Here is a 24,346-nt window from a genome sequence, read left to right as displayed (position 1 = left end):
GAGGGAACACCGGGCAACGGTGAAATGGCGGCGGTTTGTACACACCGGCGACGATTGAACTTGATCGTGAAAAATCGTTTCGCAACCGTCTCCACTTTGCTCCATCAATTTCCACTCTGGTTCCGGGCTGTAGACGGAATCACCGGCCCGCACACAGACTTGCGAGCTCTCGCGAAATCTCGTTTCGTCGCTGACGGATGGTCTTCGAATATTTATTTCCGCGAACTGCAAGTCTCACGGCTGCGATAATTCGCCGTGCTGAGGAATCGCCCGATGGAACGTCGTGCACTGATTGTCGATTATGTTGTACAAGGAACCGCGAAGTTAATCAATTAGGCGGAGCACTAATTGCTGTCGTCGCGGGATCGTCCGCGGTTGTTCGTAGCGAAATTAGGCGATCCAAGGTGGGCGGGTGTCTTGGGGATGGTGATTATCAAGCTACGGGGTTTAATTATGTGTAGATTGATTATAGTTGCATACGGTCTTCAGATTGAATTTAACTTTTACCAGTTGAAAATGGTACAACCGTGTCACTAAATTCTATTAATCTTTACGCTGTTTGAACCGTAGATTTGCGATAAGGTAGGGTGATCACGTTACCGACAAAAACAGTCGAAAAATGGTTTTACGTGCTCCAACTTTTCGGTCCTTATATGAGAATATTTTTCGCTGGGAAAGGGCTCATTCGAAAGGGGAAGGTTCAATGTAAGCTAACGAGATTATGCAGATATTTGGTAATATAAGCGTTAGAAGTAGGTCAAAAATTGACGATGCGCATGCAGTGGCATCCAAGCATTTTTATGCCATTGGATGAGTTTTCTGGATGAAATCGAGAGTAGCGCGCGTTAGAAAATATCTCCAGCTACAAATTCAGCTACATTTTGTCTTGAGTTGTAAGACACGACGGGTTAAACCTTTGTACATGGGACTATTTTCAACTCGGAAACGAAACCGACCTAGAATATTTAATACTACAAAAGATACTTTGAATGAGGATGTAGCAACTTTTAGTGGCGCCTCAGGTCAACACTCGAGCGTCAAGGGTTGATAGCTCGATCCCCAAGGACTTTCTCCTTTTCGTGCACCTGTGAATGTTGCACCAGCAGGATGCAGTAGACGGCACACTCGGTAACGATCAGTATAGGCCACAGGGGGCTGAACTTGGCACGGATCTCGCATATCTTACCCCAGGCATCGTCGTCGCGGCAGCAGCCCTTTTATTCTTATCTTTATCTCCGATATCGGTTCAGCGGGCCCTCGAACTTCGGACGAAACTCTCTCTCTCTCTCGTCTCCCTCTTCGCTCTTTTGTAAGCGAGTTCTCACCTTGGTGGCATCCGTCGGAAGAAGGGAAAAGGGCTACCTTGCGCTGCGCACAAGATCCTCTCAGGATCGGTGTGCTTTAGAGGACACTGTGGAGGTTGCTGATCAAATCTGCATGTAAATCGACGGAACAAGTCTCCCTTGCTCCGGACGAAGGAGAGTACGGGGTTCCGGTGAAAGCCAGAGAGAGGGTCAGAGTGAGAGGCAGAGCGGGAGGGAGGGAGAGAGAGAGAGAGAGAGGAGAGACACGGGATGGGAGTCTGGACAAGACACGGGAGCAGGAGAGACGATCACGAAGGTCGCCCGTTGGCCGTAACGAAGTGACAGGTCAATATTAACCTCGGCGCCGTTGGCCGCTCGTGCGTTCACGAATTCACGTTCGATATCCGCCGGAAGTAATCGAGTTCGCCGGGGACGGGGCCAACCCGCGGATCCACCGCCGTAGATCGATGGAGATTGATGTTACACCGACGATTAATCGCGACGATTCGAAACCCTAGTAGCCAACGCCTCGCCAAACGAGGAAATAACCCGTTCACTCGCTGTATCCACTAATCAATCGGCCATCGCGTATTGGCGGGATCCTGCGGGATCGATGAATCCATCTCCTCGGCTCCCCGAGCCATTTCCTGGAAATTGTTCCGCATTTTGAGCGGTGTTCAACAGTGAGAACAGCGAGAACGCCCGTTACAATCGTTCATTTTGCACAAACTTTAAGGGCTGTTTTCACCCTTTCAACATGGACGCTGGTCGGTCGAAAACAATACTTGCGAATATATATTTTCGAGAACTACCACTCACATAAATTTCAGCGACATCAGCCGTTGTTGCATCTTGTACACTGTATTTAATGATAATTTAAAGATTTTGCATATACTTTTAGAAGTAAAACGTAAATCTCGTCATTATTCATCCGAGACAGTGACTATCGTTGAAAAACGTTTAACGATATTTCCCAAAATAACGAAATACAATTATAAAAACTTCAACGCAAACTGCGGCACGCGTTCCCGTTACCCGATTGCTTCCAAATTTCCAAGTCTCGCAATATAGGGGGGGGGGGGGAGAAGACCTGAACAAAATTTTTGGCCCCTATAGGTAAGGACCACCGTAGTGAACGATCACGTATTAGGAAGATTGCACGGCAAGAAGAATAATGAAGAGGTCGGAAATGGTCGTTTACGCCAGCCGGTGATCGATCAGCATTTAATTTGGGAATTTGGACAGGCGAAAATCGGACAGTGTGAAACCGGTCTTACGCCACTGCGAGTCTGATTCGGGTAACGAGCCCGCTATCAAACGGCCGTGTATCCGTAGACGATACGGTGGCGAGGAGGATCGTGGAGAGAAGAGGAGACGAAAGAACGAGCGAGCAAAATGGACGGTCGTTGTCGGAGAGTGTCGCGGGAGTTAGCCGGGGCCCCTCAGTTTCTAATGCGGGGTCCGTGAGTGTCGTGACACGAGCCGCAGGGCCGTGACTCAGTGCTTGCACCGGTGCTTACACCTGTTCACCTAGAAATTCTAGGTCTTGGGACTTGGAAAACGACAGGGTCACGGATATGCTCATCAAGGAGACCTCCCTCAGGTACTCAGGAGATCCTCTCTCGATCATTGATCGATCAGGGGATCTTGCATAGCGGTGCCAATTCTTGAAAAGCTGCCCGACATTCGTCATTTTCTACCACTTTCGTAGGAATTGGTAAAAATCGTGTTTCTGGAATTAGAATGTCTTACATACGGAAATGCACAATTGTGGGTCTAACGTTGCTGGTATAAACGTTGTACAAACGTTGTTGTTGTTTTTAAGTCGATTCCCTATTAGAGTGTTAGATTGTGTAGTTAGAATGACCAGCTTCCACCATTTGCATCCTTCACGTATACGTATAAACCTACTTACAATCTTTGCTGGCTAAAGTAGGCTTCAAACTTTTCTTTGCACATGAACACGTTGTCTGGTGTGCCGTGTGTACATGGGTGACGGAATTATTTATCTAGTAATATATTCATTGTACCAAGTTTAGTTAGAACTCGTTAAATGCAAGGGTTGAAGGAGCAGACAGTATCATACATTGCAAATTTCAATTTTTATGTCATTAATAGACTGCGGATCTTTATGCAAAATAAAAACTTTCCACCTGAATTGCTACAAACTGGAACGAAGTAGAATAATAGGCTGAGAATAATATAACGGCATTATTAAGGACATCTAATTCTTTTACTGTTGAAATTACGCCCTCTCTATTTTGTCATAAATGCATAAAATCCGCTGTCTAGTCATTAAATAACTCACTACAATTGCAAAATATTTGAGGTTTTCTGTTCGGCAATGAAAGTATTGAACATTCTCCGATTTTCATGACATTAGGGAGAAATTCCGTCAACTTCCATCAATTTCGACGACCTGTATCTCGATAACCAATCAGCGTATTTGAAAAATTCAACTTGCATTCGACGCACCGACGTGTAGACGAGAAATCTGCGATTCTGAATGTTCAAATTGAATGATTGAATACGGCCAGCTTTCGAGAAACAGCACCGCTGTAATTCGTCCCCTCCGTTTTCTGGGAATCCGGGAATCGCGCACGCACATCGTCTGCGATTCCACGGTGCCCCGAGGATCGCCCGACGGCGTCTCCGCGTCCTCCGTATGCTTCGCGTGCTTTTCCCTAGGGAATTTCGATCGGGCCGCGCCGGATGTATGAACGCGTTCTTGAAATTTCCCGGCGCCCGATCCGCCCCGAAGCGAATAGAATTCTTTCGGCGTTCTGCCGACAGAATTTCCAACGATGCAGTCTCTGTCTCTCTCGGTTAGGTGATTCACTGATATCCGAGCTGCAAGGTATTTTCCTGCGCCGCGAGATTTTGCCGAATACTTGGACACGCGATTTTTGGTTGAAACCTGCTGGGTCACTCGCGGGTATATTGATATTTTGGGAGTCTCTCGTTAGTACATTTACAACTCTGGTTCAGCTTGCTATCCAGAGCGAGTTATTCAAACATGTGTACGGTGGTGAAGAAAGATATTAGCACAGGATTGTTAGGTATTTTGATTGAGGGGTTCTTAATGTTTGTTCTCTCGTAAGGTTGTACGATTATCATTCACCCAGTTGTGTTTGTATTTCTTCAGAACAATATAGGAAAATTGTGGTTGTATCGTATTTGTTTGAAGAACACAAGAAAGTTGTTATAAATAAGCTGCAGCTGTTATGCGTGTATGAGAAAAATGTGTTATGCAGACGTAACAATATTTCAAGAACGCTGTTGTATTATCGTCGATTTATTAAAATTATTAAAAAAAAAAAAGAAATACATTGTCGTTTAGCTCGCGTTCGCAGCGATCAACGTAGAAAATTTTTCTTTTGCACGAAGATCCGCGGTGTAGTTATAACCTTTCGCAAATCAGACATTTTAGGCGGACTTAACAATTATCAATCCGTCGAACAAAAACGATACGTATTTATAAATTTTTTCTAGACATGTTTACCTTGTATAGATCAATCTTCTCATTAAACCCAATATAAATTATTAAAGGCAATCGCCCAAGGATTGAGAAAATAGACGAAGCTCTTAAAAATAAGACAACATCCTAAGTTTGTAAAATGGTCACTACCTCTCGGTGGACGATTAAGTTACTTTACAGTGCTCGTTCAGCGTAACTGGCGAACAAATCAGAAAATCCTCGAGCTCCCGGTCACAATTACCCGTAAACCCGCCATCAGCTTCCCCGGCGGACTATAGCAGATCAAGAATCGGATTCGATCCGACAATTAGGCTCGCGCGGCGGCGTTAAAAAATTCGCGGTCACGAAGCGGACCCTCGAAGCTCGTCAAGAGCGGGCACTCGACCCGCGGCGAAACGTCGAAAGCATAATCCCCTGGCGGGGATCGTGGCTCTGCTGTAATAATCGGGGAAAACCCAACCGCCCGTTCACATTTCCCACCCCTTTGGGAAACAGGGGAGGAAGGGAGAGGGAGAGGGCTGGAAAAAAGGGAAAAAAAACGTTTACGGAGTATTTAGGCGGGTTCGGCGGAAGAACGATTAAAAGAGGAGCCGTTTCGAGTTCGAGTGCCGGGCAAGAAGAGACAGAAGATACACCTAGAGGAGATTCCTGGGGGGTATACACCCCCTCTGGGGAGGAGGTAGCCACCGAAACAGGGGTGCCCGGAGTCCTTGAGCCACGGATACACTCGTCCCACAATGAGGGAACGGCACTCAGCCACTGAATCAACCCCTCAGTGCCCACTCGCGCCCCTCCACAAGAGCATCCCTCTCGTCCGGCAACACCCTCTCGCGCTTCTCTGCTTCTCCAACACTACGTGATTATTTCAAAAAGCTCCAAGCCAAGAGACGAGCTCCTCACCCCTCTGTTTCTTCCCTCTACCCCTCGTACTGCCCCCTCACCCCTGTCTCACCCCTTCGAACGTTTTCTGTCCCTCTCCCTCTATACTGGGTGTTCCGGTACGTGGAGCCACTGTTTCCACCCCTAGAACATCAAAGTGGAAGGATCAACGTTCTTAGACCTTGGCGAGGGTTTTCGATTTTTTTCCGAAAATTATTCCGATTTTTCCTACCCCTATCTCACTTCTTTCGTTTTCTCTTCCTTTCTCCCAGTGTACAGGGTGTTCCTGTACGCGTGTCTAATGTTTCAGCCCCTAGCACATCAAACTGGATGGATCCAGGTTCTGAGACGTTTGCGAGGGTTCTCGATTTTTTCGGATGATCATTTCGACTTTTTCACCCCTCTCTCACTGGTTCTTCTCTTCTGTCTCATTCCTTTGCCCATTTTCTCTCTCTCCCTCTCTCTTTCTCACTAGACATTCTGATCGCTTTTCAACGCAGACCTACCAGACCTAACTATCATATTAGCATTAACTGGCCTTATAAAAAGGATAATACTGTGATTTCTCTATAAATGTCGCTAAGACCTGGATGATAAATGTCGCGGAATTACTGTAATGGGTTGATTTAGATTTTCCACCATTCTAATTGTAATGGATACTGGAATAAGGATTATGCGACAAGTGAAGGGATAACCCTTGATTGAACCATTAGGGCTCACTCATATTTATGCTAACAATTATTTAATGTGTAACGATAAATAATATTATATCTATTTGTGGATTTAGACGAAATTTTAATACCTCGCTGCGTCCCTATTTAATTACATCGATACAGATGAATATTAAATATAATGCAATAGAATCGTTGCCTTTTTAAAGTACATTTTGAAGGTCCACTTAAGGGTGACTTCTGTTCCCCACAATCAACTTTACCAATTGTTATTCCGCACAAAGCTCCCCGATCTTGACGTGAACGAATTGCAATAATTTTTCCGTCGATCTAAGAATTTTTACAATCTCTCAGAGACACCCAGTACACGCTCCCCTCGCTCATCTCTGACGGTGCGTGCGCTGCGAACCCTCGCAACCCTCCTATCTCGTCGAAAGGACGAAACTCCTCCACATCCCTCTCTACTATCGGCCTCGTAGGGGTAGGTCGCTTTACGCAGCGGAGCTCGTTTACCTTCTTAAACGCGCGGAACAACCATCGCCCGATTTCTGATATATATATATATATATATATATATATATATATATATATATATATATATATTTAGACGTCAACCCGGATCATCCCTCACGCCTTTCAACGGGGATGATCGCGGGATGGTTACTTTCGCGCATATTTCGTCGACGGTGAGCCGAAGCTTTTAGAATATTAGACGTGGATCGTTCTCGGGGAACCTCAACCCCTTTCAGTATAGTAGAAAGAGGTGCTTGACCCTGTTCCTCGACAATTGGTTACTGTCGTTTGCGAGATACCACGAGTATTTGACTTTGTAACTCCGAGCAAACCTAACCGGTGCATTGTTCCGGGCACGGGGGATCCTTTTGGATCATTGTTGGTCTTGCGAGGAAAAATATGGCACTACGATGCACAGAATGTTGATTATTCTTAATGGCGAGGACTTTGCGGTGAGGTCCTCTTGTCTTTGTTGAGGTGCTCTTTGTAGATATAGTGGTAGTTGTGGTAATTTATGTCTGTTGGTTAGTCGAGGGAGTAGACTGGAAGGTTGAGTTTAATTTAGGGGATGAAAGCAGAAGAAATTGCAGGAGAACAATGCTGGAGTCTTGTTTTATTACACTTTTCTGAAAAATACTAGTCAATGTTAACAGAATATTACTGGAAATGGAGTTACACAGGGTGTCTGAATAATCATAAACCAGTAAGACGAGGGTAGATTTCTCATACAGAAGAAACACAGTAAAAATTTTTACGCTACATAGTAAAAATGCTTTCCACCCAATACATTAATATTGCATCTACCACGTTGCAGGCAATAAATTTTCCGTGGAAAACTCGAAGAATCCCTTCCCGTGGAACGTCGAAGGTGTTACACCCCCATCCCTTAGATCTCGAATCCACTTCGCGGTAAATTGGAAATTTCGCGTTGATACGTGGCGACGCAATATCGTGGCGAAATAATTTATCCTCTTGAGATTCCTTCATAGTGAAACAAGCAAAAAGAAAATAGCTAGACGGTGCTGCTGATCTCCGTTGTTTCCTTGATTTTCTACAAAAATTGCTAAGAACAAAGTCATATTATTTCAAGGGCTACGTCCAATAACGGTGGAAAATTCTCTTCGAATATTATTCTTTATGAGTAGATCTTAAAATAAGAATTGTACATAGAATGTGTACATACATTGTACACTTTAGTATTTTTATACTCAGAATATGCCAATCTATCGAAATCGAGCATAAAAAATTGGACATTCCATTTAAAAAAACAAAGGTGGCCTCTATATCTTCTCTACTCCTCCATACTACTATACCATATTATGTATCATAGTTTCTTAAACCCTACAACTTCTGTAAGTAACATTTTCTGGTATTGTTTGAAATAACCAAGATATTAAAGTGGACAGAATTCGTGGGACACATTGTATAAGCTGTGGAAAACAGAAGCGAAATAGAAATTTCACTCTTTCTTTAACGATTATAATCAGCTAAAGCCGACAGAATTGATATTTTTAAAATCTCTTCATCTGTCCGCTGCATTAAATTGCACCTCTCATTTACCTCGTAAATGCGTAAAACCCATTTTCGACATAAATGCACAAAATCCGCAGTCTTTTTATGGAACTCCAACGTCGTCCATATTATTTTAAATTGTACCCCACGTATTCCGCAACGTTTCAATTTTAACTCAATCTCGATTCTATTAAAAGTTTAACACTGTTATCGGAAAATGTCCAGCCTCGTTACCAGCAAGCAAGCCGGTCGCAATTAACCGTGTCGCGAGAAATAACTTTTTCCGCGTTTCTATTTCTTCCCGAGACCACGAGACCAGCGACACTTCGTGCTTCTCCCCTCTCCATTCTCTGTTCAGAGTCGCGAGTAATTAGAGGGCGTAACTTTTTTAATTTCCTCGATTAAGCAGCTCCCCGACGCCATCTTTCTCTGACCATTCGCGGGGCTGCTAGGCTCCGAGGGTTTTCGTTACTTTTCATGCTCCCGGAAAACGGAGTAGCTCGACTTCTCGCACAGTTTCCCCTTCCCGCGAGGAACGGTGAATGCAAACTGTGTCACCAATGCGGGCCATTTTGCCAACTTGAATATCGCGTTTTAATTGAGCGCGAAAAGCTCGAGCAGCGGCGGACCCGTTCTCTCTTGCTTTCGAGAGCAATTAGAAAACTTTCAATGGGGGCGTCGATAGTGTTCTGTGTGCTCTTTCGGATCTCGTTAATCGGGGGAAACGAGCCGAAGTGCTAATGATTGTAATCGATACAGCGACCGGGAAGCAAATCACTGCGTTAATGTTCATTTAATAATGCAAGTGAGCCATTCACTGTTCGAACTCAACAGGGTACTTTATTATTTAATTATTGGCCAAATTATGGGATTTTTCTGGTCAGTGATTTTTCGACTGTTTTATAATACTATGGTCACTCCTTTCCCCTATGTTTCTCTTAATCTGCAATGTTTCAGCTTCAATTTAAAAACAATTTGCGACTTTTATTGTACCATGTGCCCGTATGACGGGACGTAAACCTTTTCAAGAAAGGCGAGCAAATATTTCAACACTTTGACTGCCAAACTAGAAACCCCAATAATTCCATAAAATCAAAGTAAGTTATTGAATGAAATAAAAATTGAAAAAAATTAAATGTATGATATCCAGTAGTCCTCCAACTTTTGTGCATTTTACAGATCCTAATAAAATTCGTTACAATGAATATACTAACGTTAAAATTCATTTTAAAACCCGAACAAATAATTCCGTCACCCACATACGGGTGACACGGCAGTCAACGTGTTAAAGCGTCCATAACCGTGAACGCTGTTACCGAAACGAAGACCGCCAGAGAACATACTAATCACTGGAACGGTAAAAAATAGATTGCTGTCGGGGATATTGTATTTCATTCTTGTTTACGCAGCAACCGAATTAACAGAGATTCAGCGAAGCTGTAGTACAGAATTTCGCAATTTCGAATTCTGGCCGACGTCCAAGAAAACAAGCGTTTCGTTGCATGGTGCTAGAGGGTTACCGTAGGACAACTCGTCGGCGTAAATTCCATGATAACGGGGGTAGCTTTTCAATTTCACGGGGTTCCCGGGGCTCAGGAGCGAGTCTCGAGCGGCCACGTGTGAGAAACTGGCCGGCCGTATTTCGCCGACTGTCAGATTAGAGGGATCGGGCTGGATTATCATTAGATAAACGGCCGTGCGGTTGGAAAGTCGTCGCTTTAATGACGCTGCACGAAACCGTTCGTTCGCGCGATAGTGGGCCTCTTCCTGCAGCCAGTGTCAATGTGACAAGTGTATCAAACGCGTTATGGCACCGCGTTGACCTTAAATTATAGGCGAGTGAGAGAGAGAGACTGCTCCCCTTCGGGTCCACCGAAACTTGCGCTGACAACGACTGAACGAACGGAGGGCGTCGCGAAATTCGACGTCGATCTTGCTGATGTTTCATTTGGAAATCAACAATCGCCAATTCCTCTATCGTTGTTAACCGGAACACCGTCCGGTCAGACAAATTCAAGCCGCTTCGCGCGCGCACACTGTTCAGCCTCGGCGTTGTTTGCTCGCGATTCTGATCTTAGGGAGCTATGGAAAATTGAACATTCATTTCCGGCTAGATAATTTTGACCCTGCTAGAGCCTCTTAATCGGTTAGGAACGCGACCGGAAACGCATTTCTCGCGACACGGTTAATTGCAACCCGTTTCGAGTTACTTGCTGGTAAGGCTTGGGCGATTTTGCGGTGGAACCGCAGAACTTTTAATAGAATCGAGATAGAGGGGCGAAACTTTGTTTAAATTAAAGCTGAAACATTGCGTGATACGAGAAGAATAACGAACAAATACGAGGAGTACACTGTTGCCTCGAAAATATTTATTAAAGTTGACCTATGTTTAAAAAGTGCCTGCTAAGTCATTCAGAGCCATATACATATCATGATAAAGATCGCAGAACTTTTAATAGAATTGAGATAGATGGGCGAAACTTTGTTTAAATTAAAGCTGAAACATTGCGTGATACGAGAAGAATAACGAAAAAATACGAGGAGCACACTGTTGCCTCGAAAATATTTATTAAAGTTGACCTATGTTTAAAAAGTGTCTGCTAAGTCATTCAGAGCCGCATACATATTATGATAAAGATCGCAGAACTTTTAATAGAATCGAGATAGAGGGGCGAAACTTTGTTTAAATTAAAGCTGAAACATTGCGTGATACGAGAAGAATAACGAAAAAATACGAGGAGCACACTGTTGCCTCGAAAATATTTATTAAAGTTGACCTATGTTTAAAAAGTGTCTGCTAAGTCATTCAGAGCCGCATACATATCATGATAAAGATCGCAGAACTTTTAATAGAATTGGGACAGAGCGGCCGAAACTTTCTTCTTCAAATTAAAGCTGAAACATTACAGAACAAGAGGAAGATAAAGAAAAGATGCGAAGACTACGCTTTTACCTTCAACATTTTTATCAGAATCCACCTCTCTTTTAAAAAAGCATGTCGCTCAAGCACAGGTTACAATAGAAATCGCACAAAGGCTAAATACATTCGGTCCTCCTATTTTTATGGTATATTATCACTCACTTTCAGTGTCTGTGGGTTCGCAGTTAATTCGATCAGGAGTTCCGCGATTCCGCAAGCGAAATTGTCGGCGCGCTCGCAGAGTGCTTTGGGAGGGGAAAGTTTTCCGGGCCATTTGTCGCCGCGATTTAACGAGTTGACAGGCAGTTTCACGGCTGCGAGGCTTGCGAGTTTGCCGGTTGAAGCGTATCTCCGATGGGCGAGTCGCCAGCGGAAACTCTGTTAAACGAATTACGAGGGCCGCGGACACGGCTCGCGCGCGGGTTCGTTCGGGCTTCTTCTTCGGGTTCGTATGGGAACTCGAAGAATCCGATCGACGGAAACAGGCGGGGGGAGGGGGGGGGACGATTAAATCTGAGTCGCCCCGGGGCGGTCCTGGGGTCCTCATTTAATTAGCGCTGCTCGAGCACCGGGAACGTTCCACCGGCTCCCGATTGAATCGCGTCGAGTCCAATCGAGTAATGGACTCGTTCAGCTGCTGGGAAAGTAACCGAGCACTGCATGCGGCCAGAACGATTGAATTTTAAGAAACGGACGGTATCACTGTGATCCGAAAGAATAAGGCTTCCCCGAGACAGAAACTTTTGGATCTTACTGCTGGACTGAGAGAATTAGTGGAACGAATAAGTTCTGTGTTTTGGATGAATTGTATCGCTTTGTTTGACGTCCTACAATTTTCTCTTCTTCCGAGAAACGGATAGAAAATTTTATGAACGATTAGACTGCGGTTCTTTATGCAAAAGAAAATTTAGCTGCATCTGTCGCTGGATACGTTTGAATAAATCGATAACACTATTCATTTTTGACATAAACGCGTGAAATCCGCTGTCTAAAAATCCACAGTGTATTAACGGCAATCATTTCATTTTATGAGAGACATAGTGTACGTTTGGAAGCGTGCCTCGATGCCAATTATGCAAATTTCTCTCCGCACTGAAATCCAGAAGGACCGCAATACCATAAAATTTTATTTCCCGTGTCAGTGGTTATACCAAGGGATAAAAGTGGCATAAAACTTCACGAGATTCAACCACGGTTTTATTTTTCTTTTTTTTTTTCATGGGGAAAGAAGGAGTTTATAAAGAGAGAAGTTATGAATGCATGAAAGCAGATTCGCAGCCCGCTAATGACTGTATAATTATCCACCCATCTGTGCTAAGCAGTTGAACGCGCGTGCAAATGCTTCTGAATGCAAATGGTTCAATCAAGAGCGCATAAATCTAGCCCAACTATCTCAGGAAGCGTTCCTTCAGTCCACGGTGCTACTCGTTACCTCCAAACTTTCCAGCTCCCTATGCTCCAACGACAAAGAACTTGGAAGATACGCTCCGCCTCTGGGAGCGAATTAACGCTGCCATTTACTTTAGAAACTGAATACGAGAGGACAATTACAGCTTCTATGAACCAGCAAACGGTTTGGCAAAATTTTCCATATCGTGCCGAGTTAACCCTTTTGCTTGCATTTTATGCATAGATTCATATGCAATTGAAATGACCCTGTCGGATCTCTGCGATTTGATGCGATCGTTTGCAATCGTCCAAATTATTTTTTAACTGAATGCGAAGAAGTTGTCTGCCACTTTTATATTGCTGAAAAGTTTATACGATTCTTGAACGGTCAGACATATTAATGTTTGTAACAAATTATACGTAAAATATCTAGATACTATATTCTCTTCCCATCAATATAATCCACTTAGTGCATTACGTTGCACAGACTTTGATAGAACGGCTAAGAAAAATCGTAGAGCAATTTTTGAGGCGTCATTTTCAAGCTGAAGCTTTAGTCTTCAAGTATACGCTGGGCTCAGGCAGGACAAAATTTATCCATCCTCGTGGAGACGTCTGAAGTTCCAAAGAAATGTTTCTTTGGCGAGAAAGATCTATCCGCATTCTGTCTCGTACTACGATGCGTGCAAAAATCATAGGAAAAAATTAAGGAGGTATTTTTAAAGTAGTAGTTTCGTGCTTTAAAACGAGCCTGGGTAGATGGCTGTACGATTTTTTGTCACGAAGTTATAATCGCTTAAACATCGCAACGAACGGGGGTGTACATAGAAGGAGATGGGGGAGAGCAGACGCATATGGACCAGGTCTAATTGGGTCGATTAGGCGGGCCTAATTTGCAATTTACAATCGACCAGTATCTCTAAATATTGTTCTTCCCCAGGGTACACTTCGTTCGTTTGCTAGATTGACCGGTTCCACAAAATGAAGATTCGAGAAAACTGCTAAAATGGTACATACTCATCTTTAACCATTCGGGGACACCTAACTTTAGAAAATCAGTTTCTTCCTGTACGATAAACTACGCACGGTGATAAGAAGATATTAGCATAGGTAATTTAGACTGTTCGATATCATTCCTAGCCATCCTCAATTTCTAGAAGGCAAGAAATAATGACTGAAAGTGTATCATGCCTAACAATCTGACTACGTTTATCAAATTTATTCACGACGCACGCGCGTCATCCCCAAACGGTCAAAGGTCATCCTTAAGTAGGTGGTCGCGCGTATTCGTTCGATTTTCGCGAGAAACAGGTTGATCGTATGAATAACAACGTGACGCAACCGCGAGGATCACCGGAAGCGTAGGAGAGGGATTGTTAAGGGGGACAGGGAAAGTGTATCGCTTTATTGACGTAGTTCAGGTACCCCGGGGATCGTGGCTGGTAATTATCCCGGTAATTGAGCCGCCGATACCGAGAGACGACGAATCGATCGGCCAAGGACAGGATAGAAATAATGAGGAAACACGGTTCATCTCTCTGTTCAGCTGGCCAGGACTGCAGGCCGCGCTGCCGTCGCCGGCTTCGCCGTCCGCGGTGATCGTCTCGCCGGAAACGCTGTCTAGACACAGCAGCAGCTCACCCTCCCGCACCCATCGGCCACACCAGTTCGCCCTGGCCTTGCCATGCTCCTCGCAGCCGATTTCCGCGGTCTGCTACCCGGCCCCGACCTTCCTCGACGCCGCCGAGGACCGGAAGTGGAAGAAGCTTGGATGGTGAGTCGATCGAGCCTTTTCTATTACCTCTTTTCATTGCCTCTCGTCGCCCCTTGCTTCTTGCGTAACTTTCTCTTCGTGCCTCTAAAGTCCGAGACCTGCCAATTGCGTTTGTCCTCGTTGAGCTTTCCTTGCAGCTTCTCAAAGAGATTACACGCTGTTCAACGATTTGACAATTCGGCAGGGGTCGGAAGAGATCGGTGTGGCTAGACGAGTGTCATAGCTAGCTTCGCCAGAAGGCATTGGCGTGAAGTCATCGTCATTCGCGAGTGTCTTTATACGAAACTAGCTCTGCGAGGAGTTTGAAGACACGAGCGTGATGTCTGATGGTTTCTGGTGGCTTCGCAACGCTCCTGCATCGATCAGCACGAGTCTTTGATCGTTTAACTGTGATTTAGGGGATCGAGGTACCACCGCTCTTTCCGTTTGGGGCACAGGCGTTGAAATAGGTTACGTGGACGTAAATTAATCACGTCCGTGACCTGTAGCGAGGGGTACGCAATGAATTTCAAACTGCTACTAGTATTCGAACGATTACCGGTGCGAGGCGGCGCGTACGGGATTTGTGGTTGTCGGATTTCGGTGTCGACGCTATGACGTGATCCTTTCTTTTCGGTCGTGCAAGGCTGCTTTTGATCGATTTGTTCGATGCTAGATTGGGCTTGGGCTTTCGATGTTGGAACTGTGGCTGTTGAACGCGGTTTCGTTGAATTTGGCGATTGTAGACGTTGCACTGGTGCTCGGTGGATGGTAATTGCACAGAGTGCTGGAGAATCCGTGGTGCAACGAGGATAGATAATCTTCTTGGAAGCGTCAATCGAAAGTATAAAATTCGAACGGTCTTTGAGTACACGTGCACTGAATGGTTCCGTCAATGTCAGGATTTGTACACTGCTGTTGCTGTCATCTTATTTACAGATACAATTATGAAATGCAAAGTTCCCGCGTTAGTGTCGTGTTTTATATTAATTTATTTCCGTGCATGGAAGCATTCCTGTTAAATATAAAATGAAACAGGACGTTGGTGCAACCCGCTAGTACTTAGAATCACATTAAAAGCAGACATTTTGATGCTGGTCGCATTTAGAAACACAAACACGAATGGAAATAACCTATGCAAACGTTCATTGCACCGAAACTTACGCTCGGTGCAGGTGCACCTGATGTGCACTCGACGACGCACGTGCACCTGTACTTAACGACCGCTCGACCGAACACGTCCGGGTGTACCTGACAGAGTCTCATGTGGAAATCTTTATTCGTCCTCCGAGTGTACCATGATTTTCGCGACAATGACCCAACCGTGCGAATTTTTTAACAAATTCTAAATACATTAATTTATTTTTCGTTCAAATTGGCATACACATCAATCGTGCCTTTCTGTTGTTAACGAGACAAGTGTGATTCACTTGTTTGTGCTTTTTCCGAAGATCAAAATACTGTAGATTGTTCAATTTCACTTCGATTGCGTCGCAATTTACTAGCAAAATGCAACTTGTTAACACTAAACCTACCAATCACAAAACATACAAATATGAAACGTCTTATAGAATGGAGAAGATTGGATTTAATTAAACCTTGTACGATTTTCGTTATAATATGTGCTTGAATAAAGAAGTCAATTCCGTAATTTCCTATGAAAACGTTTTTATAAATTCAATTATTGTGAAATAGAAAACCGGTCATTTTGACCGTGGTATGTTTAGTGTTAAATTAAGCTGTAACATGTCAGAGAATGTTTTTCTGTGACATTCTACAAACTTCTGAAATGAAAGAACAATGAAAATAATCAAAGATTATTTTTATAGATAGATCGAGGGAGAACGAGTTTTGTCTGTTACATGTCAAATAATAATTGTACAAATCAAGAAAGTATCAGCAGCCAATAAAGAACGACCCTCGGCCCGGCATTATCTCGTCTCGCAAATGATCGGTCACAGATCCACCGAGCCTCGATTGATCCTAAAAGCAGGGCGTCGCGATAATGATCGGGATAACGATCGTCCGAGATTCCATCTTGACTCGTTTCCATTCCGCGCGAATTAACGCAAAGGGGGGAATACATATGCCGGTCACCACGGAAATTTCACGTGATCCTCCGGGTTATCCTGACCGACGTCTGCGCTGCAATTACCGGTACTTTATGAATCAAACACACGCACACACACACACGTGGGCGCGCACGACCGGCCACGCGATTACCCGTAATTGAGCCAATTCTTACGGGGGTGGGTGTATTTGCGGCCAATGGTATCTGCACCGAGGCTTCGTTCGGGGAACCGGACCGCGTAACTTTTTCATTTGAGAACAACCACGTTTCCCTACGATCCACACACCTGCCCCGACGAATTTCTGGTCTGTCCATTAACGCTTTATCTACTGGAGAGTTACTTCGTTGCTGTTTCAACCCTTAGCACTCGAATGGCAACTGTAAGGTGCCACTAAAAATTGCTGTATGATTATTTAAAATATTCTTTACATTATTATATTTATTTGTATTTAATAAATTACTAAACGATTCAGTATTGAACGAGTAAATTTCATCATTTTCGTACATATATCATGAAAAAAAAAAATACATAGAAGGGAAATATTCTAGATCGGAAGAAATCTTTCGTTTTGGAGTTAAAATAGCTTCGAGTGCAAAGGGTTAAATCCCGTCTACTCATTGTCCTCGGCAATGCACAAAATCCTTCATCGATTACATTCAAACTCGAGAAACAGCACTCAACCCCGTATAATAACAATTCCAAGAGAACCTAAGATCACATTTTGAACCTGTAGAGTCCGTCTCAAGTTCTATTTGTCGACTTTAAAAGACAGTTGATCGACCAGTGGATAAATCGCTATGTCAACCATGGTTCACTCGTTCGTGATGAACGTTCACACCGGAAACCGCGGTAAGATGCTCGAGGACGTAACTCACAACAGGTATGCGCCGGAAATAATCCTATTTCCCTATCGAAGGAATCAACTCTTCTCTCTCTCTCTCTCTCTTTTAAACTCGAGACACAGACCTCGTTGAAGGATAATTTCCGCTTCTTTCGGCAGCGACGCCCTGGCGACGACGTTCAGCGCCCTGTACGGAAAGCTGCTGGTCGTCATGGGAATCGCCTTTCCCATGGCGGAAGTAATATCCACCTACATCCCGCCGTCGTTCTACGAGGGATTCTACCTGTACCTGTACTTCGGCAGCATGATCTTCCTCGTGTACACCTACGCCACCTTGCTGCGCGACAGTAAACCGAAAACGAGTAAGTTGACGATTGAAGATGTTCTGCAATCCACGCTGTTTCTTTTTTGCTGGTTGTTACACCTTGTATCGATCCAAGTGAATCCAGGTGTATCCGAGTGAAATTTCTTCGAGTCGACGTTTCAGGTAGCTCTGCCGCGCGTTGTTGTTTCACGAGTAGGTAATGCCTTTCTTGACAGACAAGCGCCTGGCCCGCGAACGCTCTCACTTCCGGTACACCACGCGGACTTTTACGATTCCGGGGAACGTCCACGTTCCTCTCGCGATCAGTTTTTCTATTTCCTTACGCCACTTTCGTTGACCATAATCTGAGGAATGCTACTAACCGAAACGCTAGCCTCTATCTGCATAAGAACATAACTTCTTCAAGGACACAGTACAATTTAGAAGTACCATTGTTCTAGACATCATAACATCCTGCAACAGACGTCTGGACGCTGCATATCATATTTAGGAAATTATACAAGATACTGGATGAAGCTATTTATCAATATAAATTTAAATAACTTCTTCAAGGACACAATAAAATTTAGAAGTATCATTGTTCTAGACATCATAACATCCTGCAATAGACGTCTGGACGCTGCATATCATGGAAATGATACAAGATACTGGATGAAGCTATTTATCAATATAAATTTAAATAACTTCTTCAAGGACACAATCAAATTTAGAAGTATCATTGTTCTAGACATCATAACACACTGCAACAGACGTCTGGACGCTGCAAATCATATTTAGGAAATGATACAAGATACTGGATGAAGCTATTTTTCAATATAAATTTATATAACTTCTTCAAGGATACAATAAAAGTTAGAAATAAAAATGAATGTCTGCACTCTTCATATCATACTCAGGAAATTATACACGATATAGGAAACAGCTATTCATCAATATAAATTTAGGTAGAGGCAGTTAGGTAAATAGTATAGAGTTAACAGGTTGACAGCTATGTTGGTCATATATGGGTTCCACAATTTTTCGTCCATTTTTAAAAATTATTTTTGTTCACAATACAGTTGCTCGAACTGAACTCTATCAAGATTTCTACGATCTAGAAGAGTTCAAGAAATAATCGTTGCGATTTGACTTTGCGGTTTCGATTACGACTAAATTACTTTGATTTTGTGGGATCTTTTGGGAGTGATTGCTCGACAGTCAACGTGTTAAAGGGTGGCTTCAGTAGTCGATTTTAGAATTAAACAGACAGGAAAGACATTGAAAAAAATTCGAAACTATTCTGCTTTCTGTTAAACCAAAACTAAATTCACAGATGTGTGCGAGCATCCTCGAAGAAGTTCAAAGAAATTCCTCTGTCTCCCGCGGTTGATCTATCAATTATTAAGATTCACCTCTCGATCCCCAAAAATCAAGCATAATTATTAAACTGGCGATTGTTATGCAAAATAAAACTTGTATTTTCAAACCCTTTAACACGTTCGTCGCCACGTCACCCATATGTGGGTGACGGAATTATTTGTGCAGGTTTTAAAATGAATTTTTACGTTGATATATTCATTGTACTAAACTCGATTAGGATCTGTAACGTGCAAGAAAGTTGGAGGATTACTCAGTATCATACATTTAATTTTTTGCAATGTTTATTTCATTAAATAACTTACTTTGATTTTATGGAATTATGGGGGTTTCTAGTTGGGCGTTCAAAGTGTTAAGCGCGTTCACTAATTTGCATTTGATCTACTCATTTATGTTGCAAATGCAGAACATCCGCCGTCTAGTAATAATCCTCCAAGTAGCACACCAACTTCGCACCTCTTAGACTCAAAACTCAACCAGCGCTTACACCCCTAATCCAAATCCCGCTTAATCGTACCAGGTCCTTGGCCACCCTTGTCAAAGACAAGCTGAGACTTAACACTAGGTTTACGGGACCCGTCAAAATGACGGTTTCTAATATTTTTAATTTACGATTATTGAGATTGTGAAGATCCATCTACGTGGTATTACTCAACAAACTTATTCCCTTAGGTATATATTATTTAAAAAATGGTTGAAAACTTGGATAGAGACATTCTTCGTATTTTTATAAATTAACGTAAAATACTCACTTTTAATGCTCCGTAAACCTAGTGTCGAACGGCGCGAAGGAATAGTCTTTCAAGAACCGGTCAGCTTGTTCAGGGCAAGGCGAGGATATCGCAGGTTCCGAAAAGCTCGCTAGGCTCGCTTTCGATTCGCATTAATCTTAACCGGCCGATTACCATAAATTTACATAAGAAGAGAAGCGAAAGGACGTGTGCGACCTGGACTCGTCGAGATCGTCGAGCGGCGCCGGCGGCGACAGCGACGCGGCCGACGCCGCCTGCCCTCACGTCACCACCTTCAGGCCAGCCCAACATTATGGCAGTTTCTACCTAAGGATGGGAGCCGTTGCCTTCGGGATTGGGTCCATGATTTACTCGGGCCTCGAGTTCGGACAATACTTCGAGCTCGAGCAGAACACCAAATGCCATAACATCATGCTCGCACTCACCCCCGCGACCAGGATGGCGTTCATCTTCATCCAGATGTACTTTATATTTCTGAACAACGAGGTAAGCAGAGAACTTAACGATAAACGTTTGATTGGGAGGTTCTCGGAAGGTACTTGGACGAGCTCTGGGATTTTTCTAGAAAATTTAGGGATAGTCGTGGGGGTGGCAATCCTTGTTTTAGAGATCATCGTATTGTGCAAGGTTAAAGAAAGATTGGATAACGAAGATTGATCAAATGATATTCTGGAATCTCCGAATCATCCCCAGAAATAGCAAACGGGACGATCGGCTAACAACCCTTGCAATTTAAATAGAGCCCTCGGCCGGATATAGACTCAGCACCGTATCAACCAAATTAAATCAGCAGACAACGGACGAATTCCGGTCGCCTGGCTGGGTCATTTCAGTCGTAACCATAAAGGCAATCGATAATCGCGAGGTCTGTTCCATTTTCCCAGTAAATCCAGCTCGCTTCTCTCACGGTTCGCGATGCAATTTTTTTTCACCGAGCGAGTGCGCGAGGAGTCCCTTCAAAATCGTCGAAGGGGAGCCACTCGTCCTTTCTCCTGCCTAGCTGAAGGGTCTAAAAATAACGAGAGAGAGAGAAAGAGAGAGAAAGAGCTCGTCGATGTTGCAGAAATCGGTTCTGCCGCGTAGCCTAACGAAAGAGCGAAAGCGTCGATGCAGACCGAGGAGAGGTTAATGAAACGGAAGGGTGAACAACCCTGAAACTAATGCTGGAACGCGAGCAGAATCCGGGTGGTCGGTGCTTCACTTTACATTACAGAAGCTTTGCTCTTTCCTTTGCCCCCGGATGAATATCTCGTTCTCGACGGAATCGAATTATTCCTCTATTGCGCTAGGTATTGGGCCTAGACTGCACCGGGAACTTTGCTCCACTGATCCCCTGCATAGCAAACGTTGGTAATCGTTTGTTAGAAGCAGCCCGATCTGCAGAGACTATGAGGATTCTTCATCTGAAAGTCACGGCGGCTTTTATTCTTTCTGAGGAGGACTCTTTGTTTCTTTTGGAACTCTTCTTTTGTTCTTCGGGGCACAAGTTATTCATTTCTGGGGTTCATAGACCTTTTTCTGGGGTTTTTCATCATTTCATCATATTCGGAGTCTAGTAAAGAACAGGTACATTGTATAATATACATCTACAGTGTGTCCCACGAGTTCGGTCCACTTGAATATCTTGGTTATTTTAAACAATACGAGAAAATGTTACGTACAGACATACACTTTAGTACTTTTATACTGAGAATACGTAAATCTATCGAAATCGAGCATAAAAAATTGGACATTCCATTTAAAGAACAAAGGTAAGCTCTATATTTTCGCTATGCCTCCAGTTGCAAGAAGAATATCATTTATACCATATTATGCAGTTTCTTAAACCCTACAACTTCTGTAAGTAACATTTTCTCGTATTGCTTTGAAATAACCAAGATATTCAAGTGGACAGAGTTCGTGGGACACACTGTATATTTATACAAGAACAAAATTTAAAATGTACCCTGCATCGGAACCCTGTGTCGGAGCCCTTCAATTTTGGACAAATCTTTTGACAGTTTATAGAATTTTTATTTTAGTCCTACGCTTTTAGGTATTTGTAGAATACCGCTCCGTTTCATCACTAGATTGCGAATCTTTGTGCAAAATGAAAATTATCTGCGTCAATTGCAAAACACTGGAGTCAAGTTGATATTTCATTTTTCAACAAGCTGAAAATAATAAATTGACATTCTTAAATAATTTTCACAGCGTTGCACCTACCCATCTCTGCCAAAAATGCATAAAATCCACAGTCTATTTGTTAGAAGTGTATAATTTATTTGTGCTTGTCTTGAAAATTTCGACCTATTGGAAATAGAATGGAAATGTTCTAAAGTTCGTCTATAGTTTTTCAAAATATTGTGTCTTGTGGCTAATATTTATTGTTGTCATAGATACGGTAAATATACAGGGTGTCCCAAAAATGTTGCCCTTCTTTAAATTGTGTAAATCTTACTTTAAATGACCCCGGGAATCACCTCTTTTAAGGAAGTACAACATTTTTGGGACAACCTGTATAAATGCATAACAGTCTGTTGTTGTCTACAGTATATAACCCTGAAAACCAATTTCAGAAAATTGGAAGAAAATTGATTTAAAAATATCTGCAACTTTCATACCTTTGAAAGTATGTATGAATCGACTTGAAGGCAAATTGCACTTTGCACAAGGATTAAAAGCATTGGCCGTTTATGGTGCGCTTTCAAGGAAGTGTAAGAAGATCATAGAGACTTCTTTTCGCTTTGTGTATTGAGAAGCGAACTTCCGTAACCCCAGCATCTTTCTTTGAAGTTCCCCAAGTACATCCAGGGATTATAATAATAATAATAATAATAAGGGGTATTAAAAGAGAGAGAACTACGAAGTAGAAGTAGAAAGTGGCCATGTTGTAGAAGGCTAATGGGAAGGCTAATGTTAATTTCTGTTTACTTCGACAGCAAATGAAAGTTTATCGTCATCGGGTGATCGCGCGTTTCGGGCTGATGCACATGATCGGCACGAATCTGTCTGTCTGGCTGAACGTGCTGATCCAGGAAACGAAACACGAGATACTGACATTCTACAACCCGGAGAACGGGTCGTTGAGAATCTCCCACAGATTAGGTATGGTTCGTAACGCGCCCACACTGCGACTGAAACTTTGGAATGAGTGGTTGATTCAAAGAGCTATTGCTTCCGGTCCCGAAACGTAATTCTTAATAAACCTTTTCCTGATTCGAAGTCGTCGGCTTTTAAAGTTAATTCATACAAGCCACCTTTTTGATACATGTGACAGTCCCAAGATGATAGTTGATGCTGTCTTTTGAATGGACCACTTGTGGATTAGACTAATCAATATTTATTGGTACTCCTGTGTCGTTCAAGAGGCGTGCTTTGCTTTTTATAATAATGTGTGTAGATCTGTGAGTGGCCTGTATGAATTAAATATCACTGTTCTTAGGTATTAAAATCAATTGACGGTGAATTATATCTGTATATCACTATCAACAATTATAACATTTTATGATTTGTAGTCCTGTGTTATTTATTAGACCGGTTTCGAAATTAGGTGGAAAGGGCAGTCTCCATTTCGGTGGCCACGTGTACTACCACCATAGCGGACAGGTGAGGATGCCGAGAGGCCTGAAGGGACCCCATCACATGTTTGAGTGCAGGCGAACCAACATAATGGGCTCGCTGGTGCAAGATGCCAGTCCGTTCCTCTTCCCCTGTACGATCGAGTACAGCCTAATCTGCGCCGCCATTCTGTATGTGATGTGGAAGAACATTTCCAAGGCCGCGTTCACGCAGCCGAAAGTGCCGCCGGGATCCAGGCATCACACGCACGCTTACAGGTAATTTCGACAATTCTAATCGACCCCAGAAATTGTCCTAATTCTTCCTAACATTTTTCCAAATACAGTGAATTCTCGATATATGTCAACAACACGGGTCTTGCCAGCTTCGTGTATTGTCCAGGAGACATACCCGAGTCGTGTTATGTTTACACTCCTCGGTGTCCGAGGCCACTCGAGCTGGGGGAGGGGGGGGGGGATAATTTCGCGACGTTTATCATCCAGGCCTTGGCGACATATGTAGAGAAATCACTGTATTCGTAATTTTCATTGTTTAGAGCAACTTCTTGTTTCTCTTCGCAATCTTTTCTTCTTCTTCTACGTTGCGCTTTTCCAGTTCTGTTTGATTCTCCTACTGTTGGGCTACAGAATGATGATGAGTCTGTCGAACAACACTTCCTCCTTCTCATTTCTTTATTGCAGTTGTTTGTGCCTTTTTCTGCTTTGTTTGTGCTTCCTTAGATTGGCGTTGAATTCTTAAAGTTCTTTTGTCTTATTGAAGGACATGGTTTATTGTTCTTCAAGTTACTTTCCGTGTCTATCTTGTGTTGTTTTGTTAGAAGACATTTGTTGGAAGAGCTTTTCAAAATTATGCATCTCATAAAAATGCATATGCTATACAGTCTGCCGATTATCCTTACTTCACACTGCTCCTAGCTAAACCAAGTTCATTTTCTTCTGCAAGTAACCTTTCTACTACTATCAGAATCTAAAACATCCTCTCCGCACTCAACAGACCCGCCACCCGAAACCACCTCCAAAA

General features: G+C 43.3%; 1 protein-coding gene across 5 annotated transcripts in view; it reads left to right on the top strand.

The window, feature by feature from the left end:
• Positions 1 to 24,346, top strand: part of LOC143352522 (proton channel OtopLc) — a 133,784-nt gene that overhangs the window by 17,124 nt on the left and 92,314 nt on the right. For 3 of the 5 annotated variants that reach the window (XR_013081954.1, XM_076785086.1, XM_076785087.1), the window contains exons 4-8: positions 14,213 to 14,440; positions 17,492 to 17,694; positions 19,935 to 20,251; positions 22,687 to 22,852; positions 23,298 to 23,583. Coding sequence is in view for 4 of the 5 variants with exons in the window: in XM_076785086.1 (XP_076641201.1) it covers positions 14,213 to 14,440; positions 17,492 to 17,694; positions 19,935 to 20,251; positions 22,687 to 22,852; positions 23,298 to 23,583 (1,200 nt within the window). In the remaining variant the exon portion in view is untranslated. Of the gene's footprint in view, positions 1 to 2,767; positions 2,908 to 14,212; positions 14,441 to 17,491; positions 17,695 to 19,934; positions 20,252 to 22,686; positions 22,853 to 23,297; positions 23,584 to 24,346 lie in introns of those variants that run through there. The other 2 variants (XM_076785089.1, XM_076785088.1) reach the window with 2 other exon arrangements.

The sequence above is a fragment of the Halictus rubicundus genome, chromosome 3 (genome assembly GCF_050948215.1).
Source record: "Halictus rubicundus isolate RS-2024b chromosome 3, iyHalRubi1_principal, whole genome shotgun sequence".
NCBI classification, from domain to species: Eukaryota; Metazoa; Arthropoda; class Insecta; order Hymenoptera; family Halictidae; genus Halictus; species Halictus rubicundus.
The sequence above is the reverse complement of the archived record's forward strand: the minus strand, read 5'-3'. Positions and strand labels throughout refer to the sequence as shown.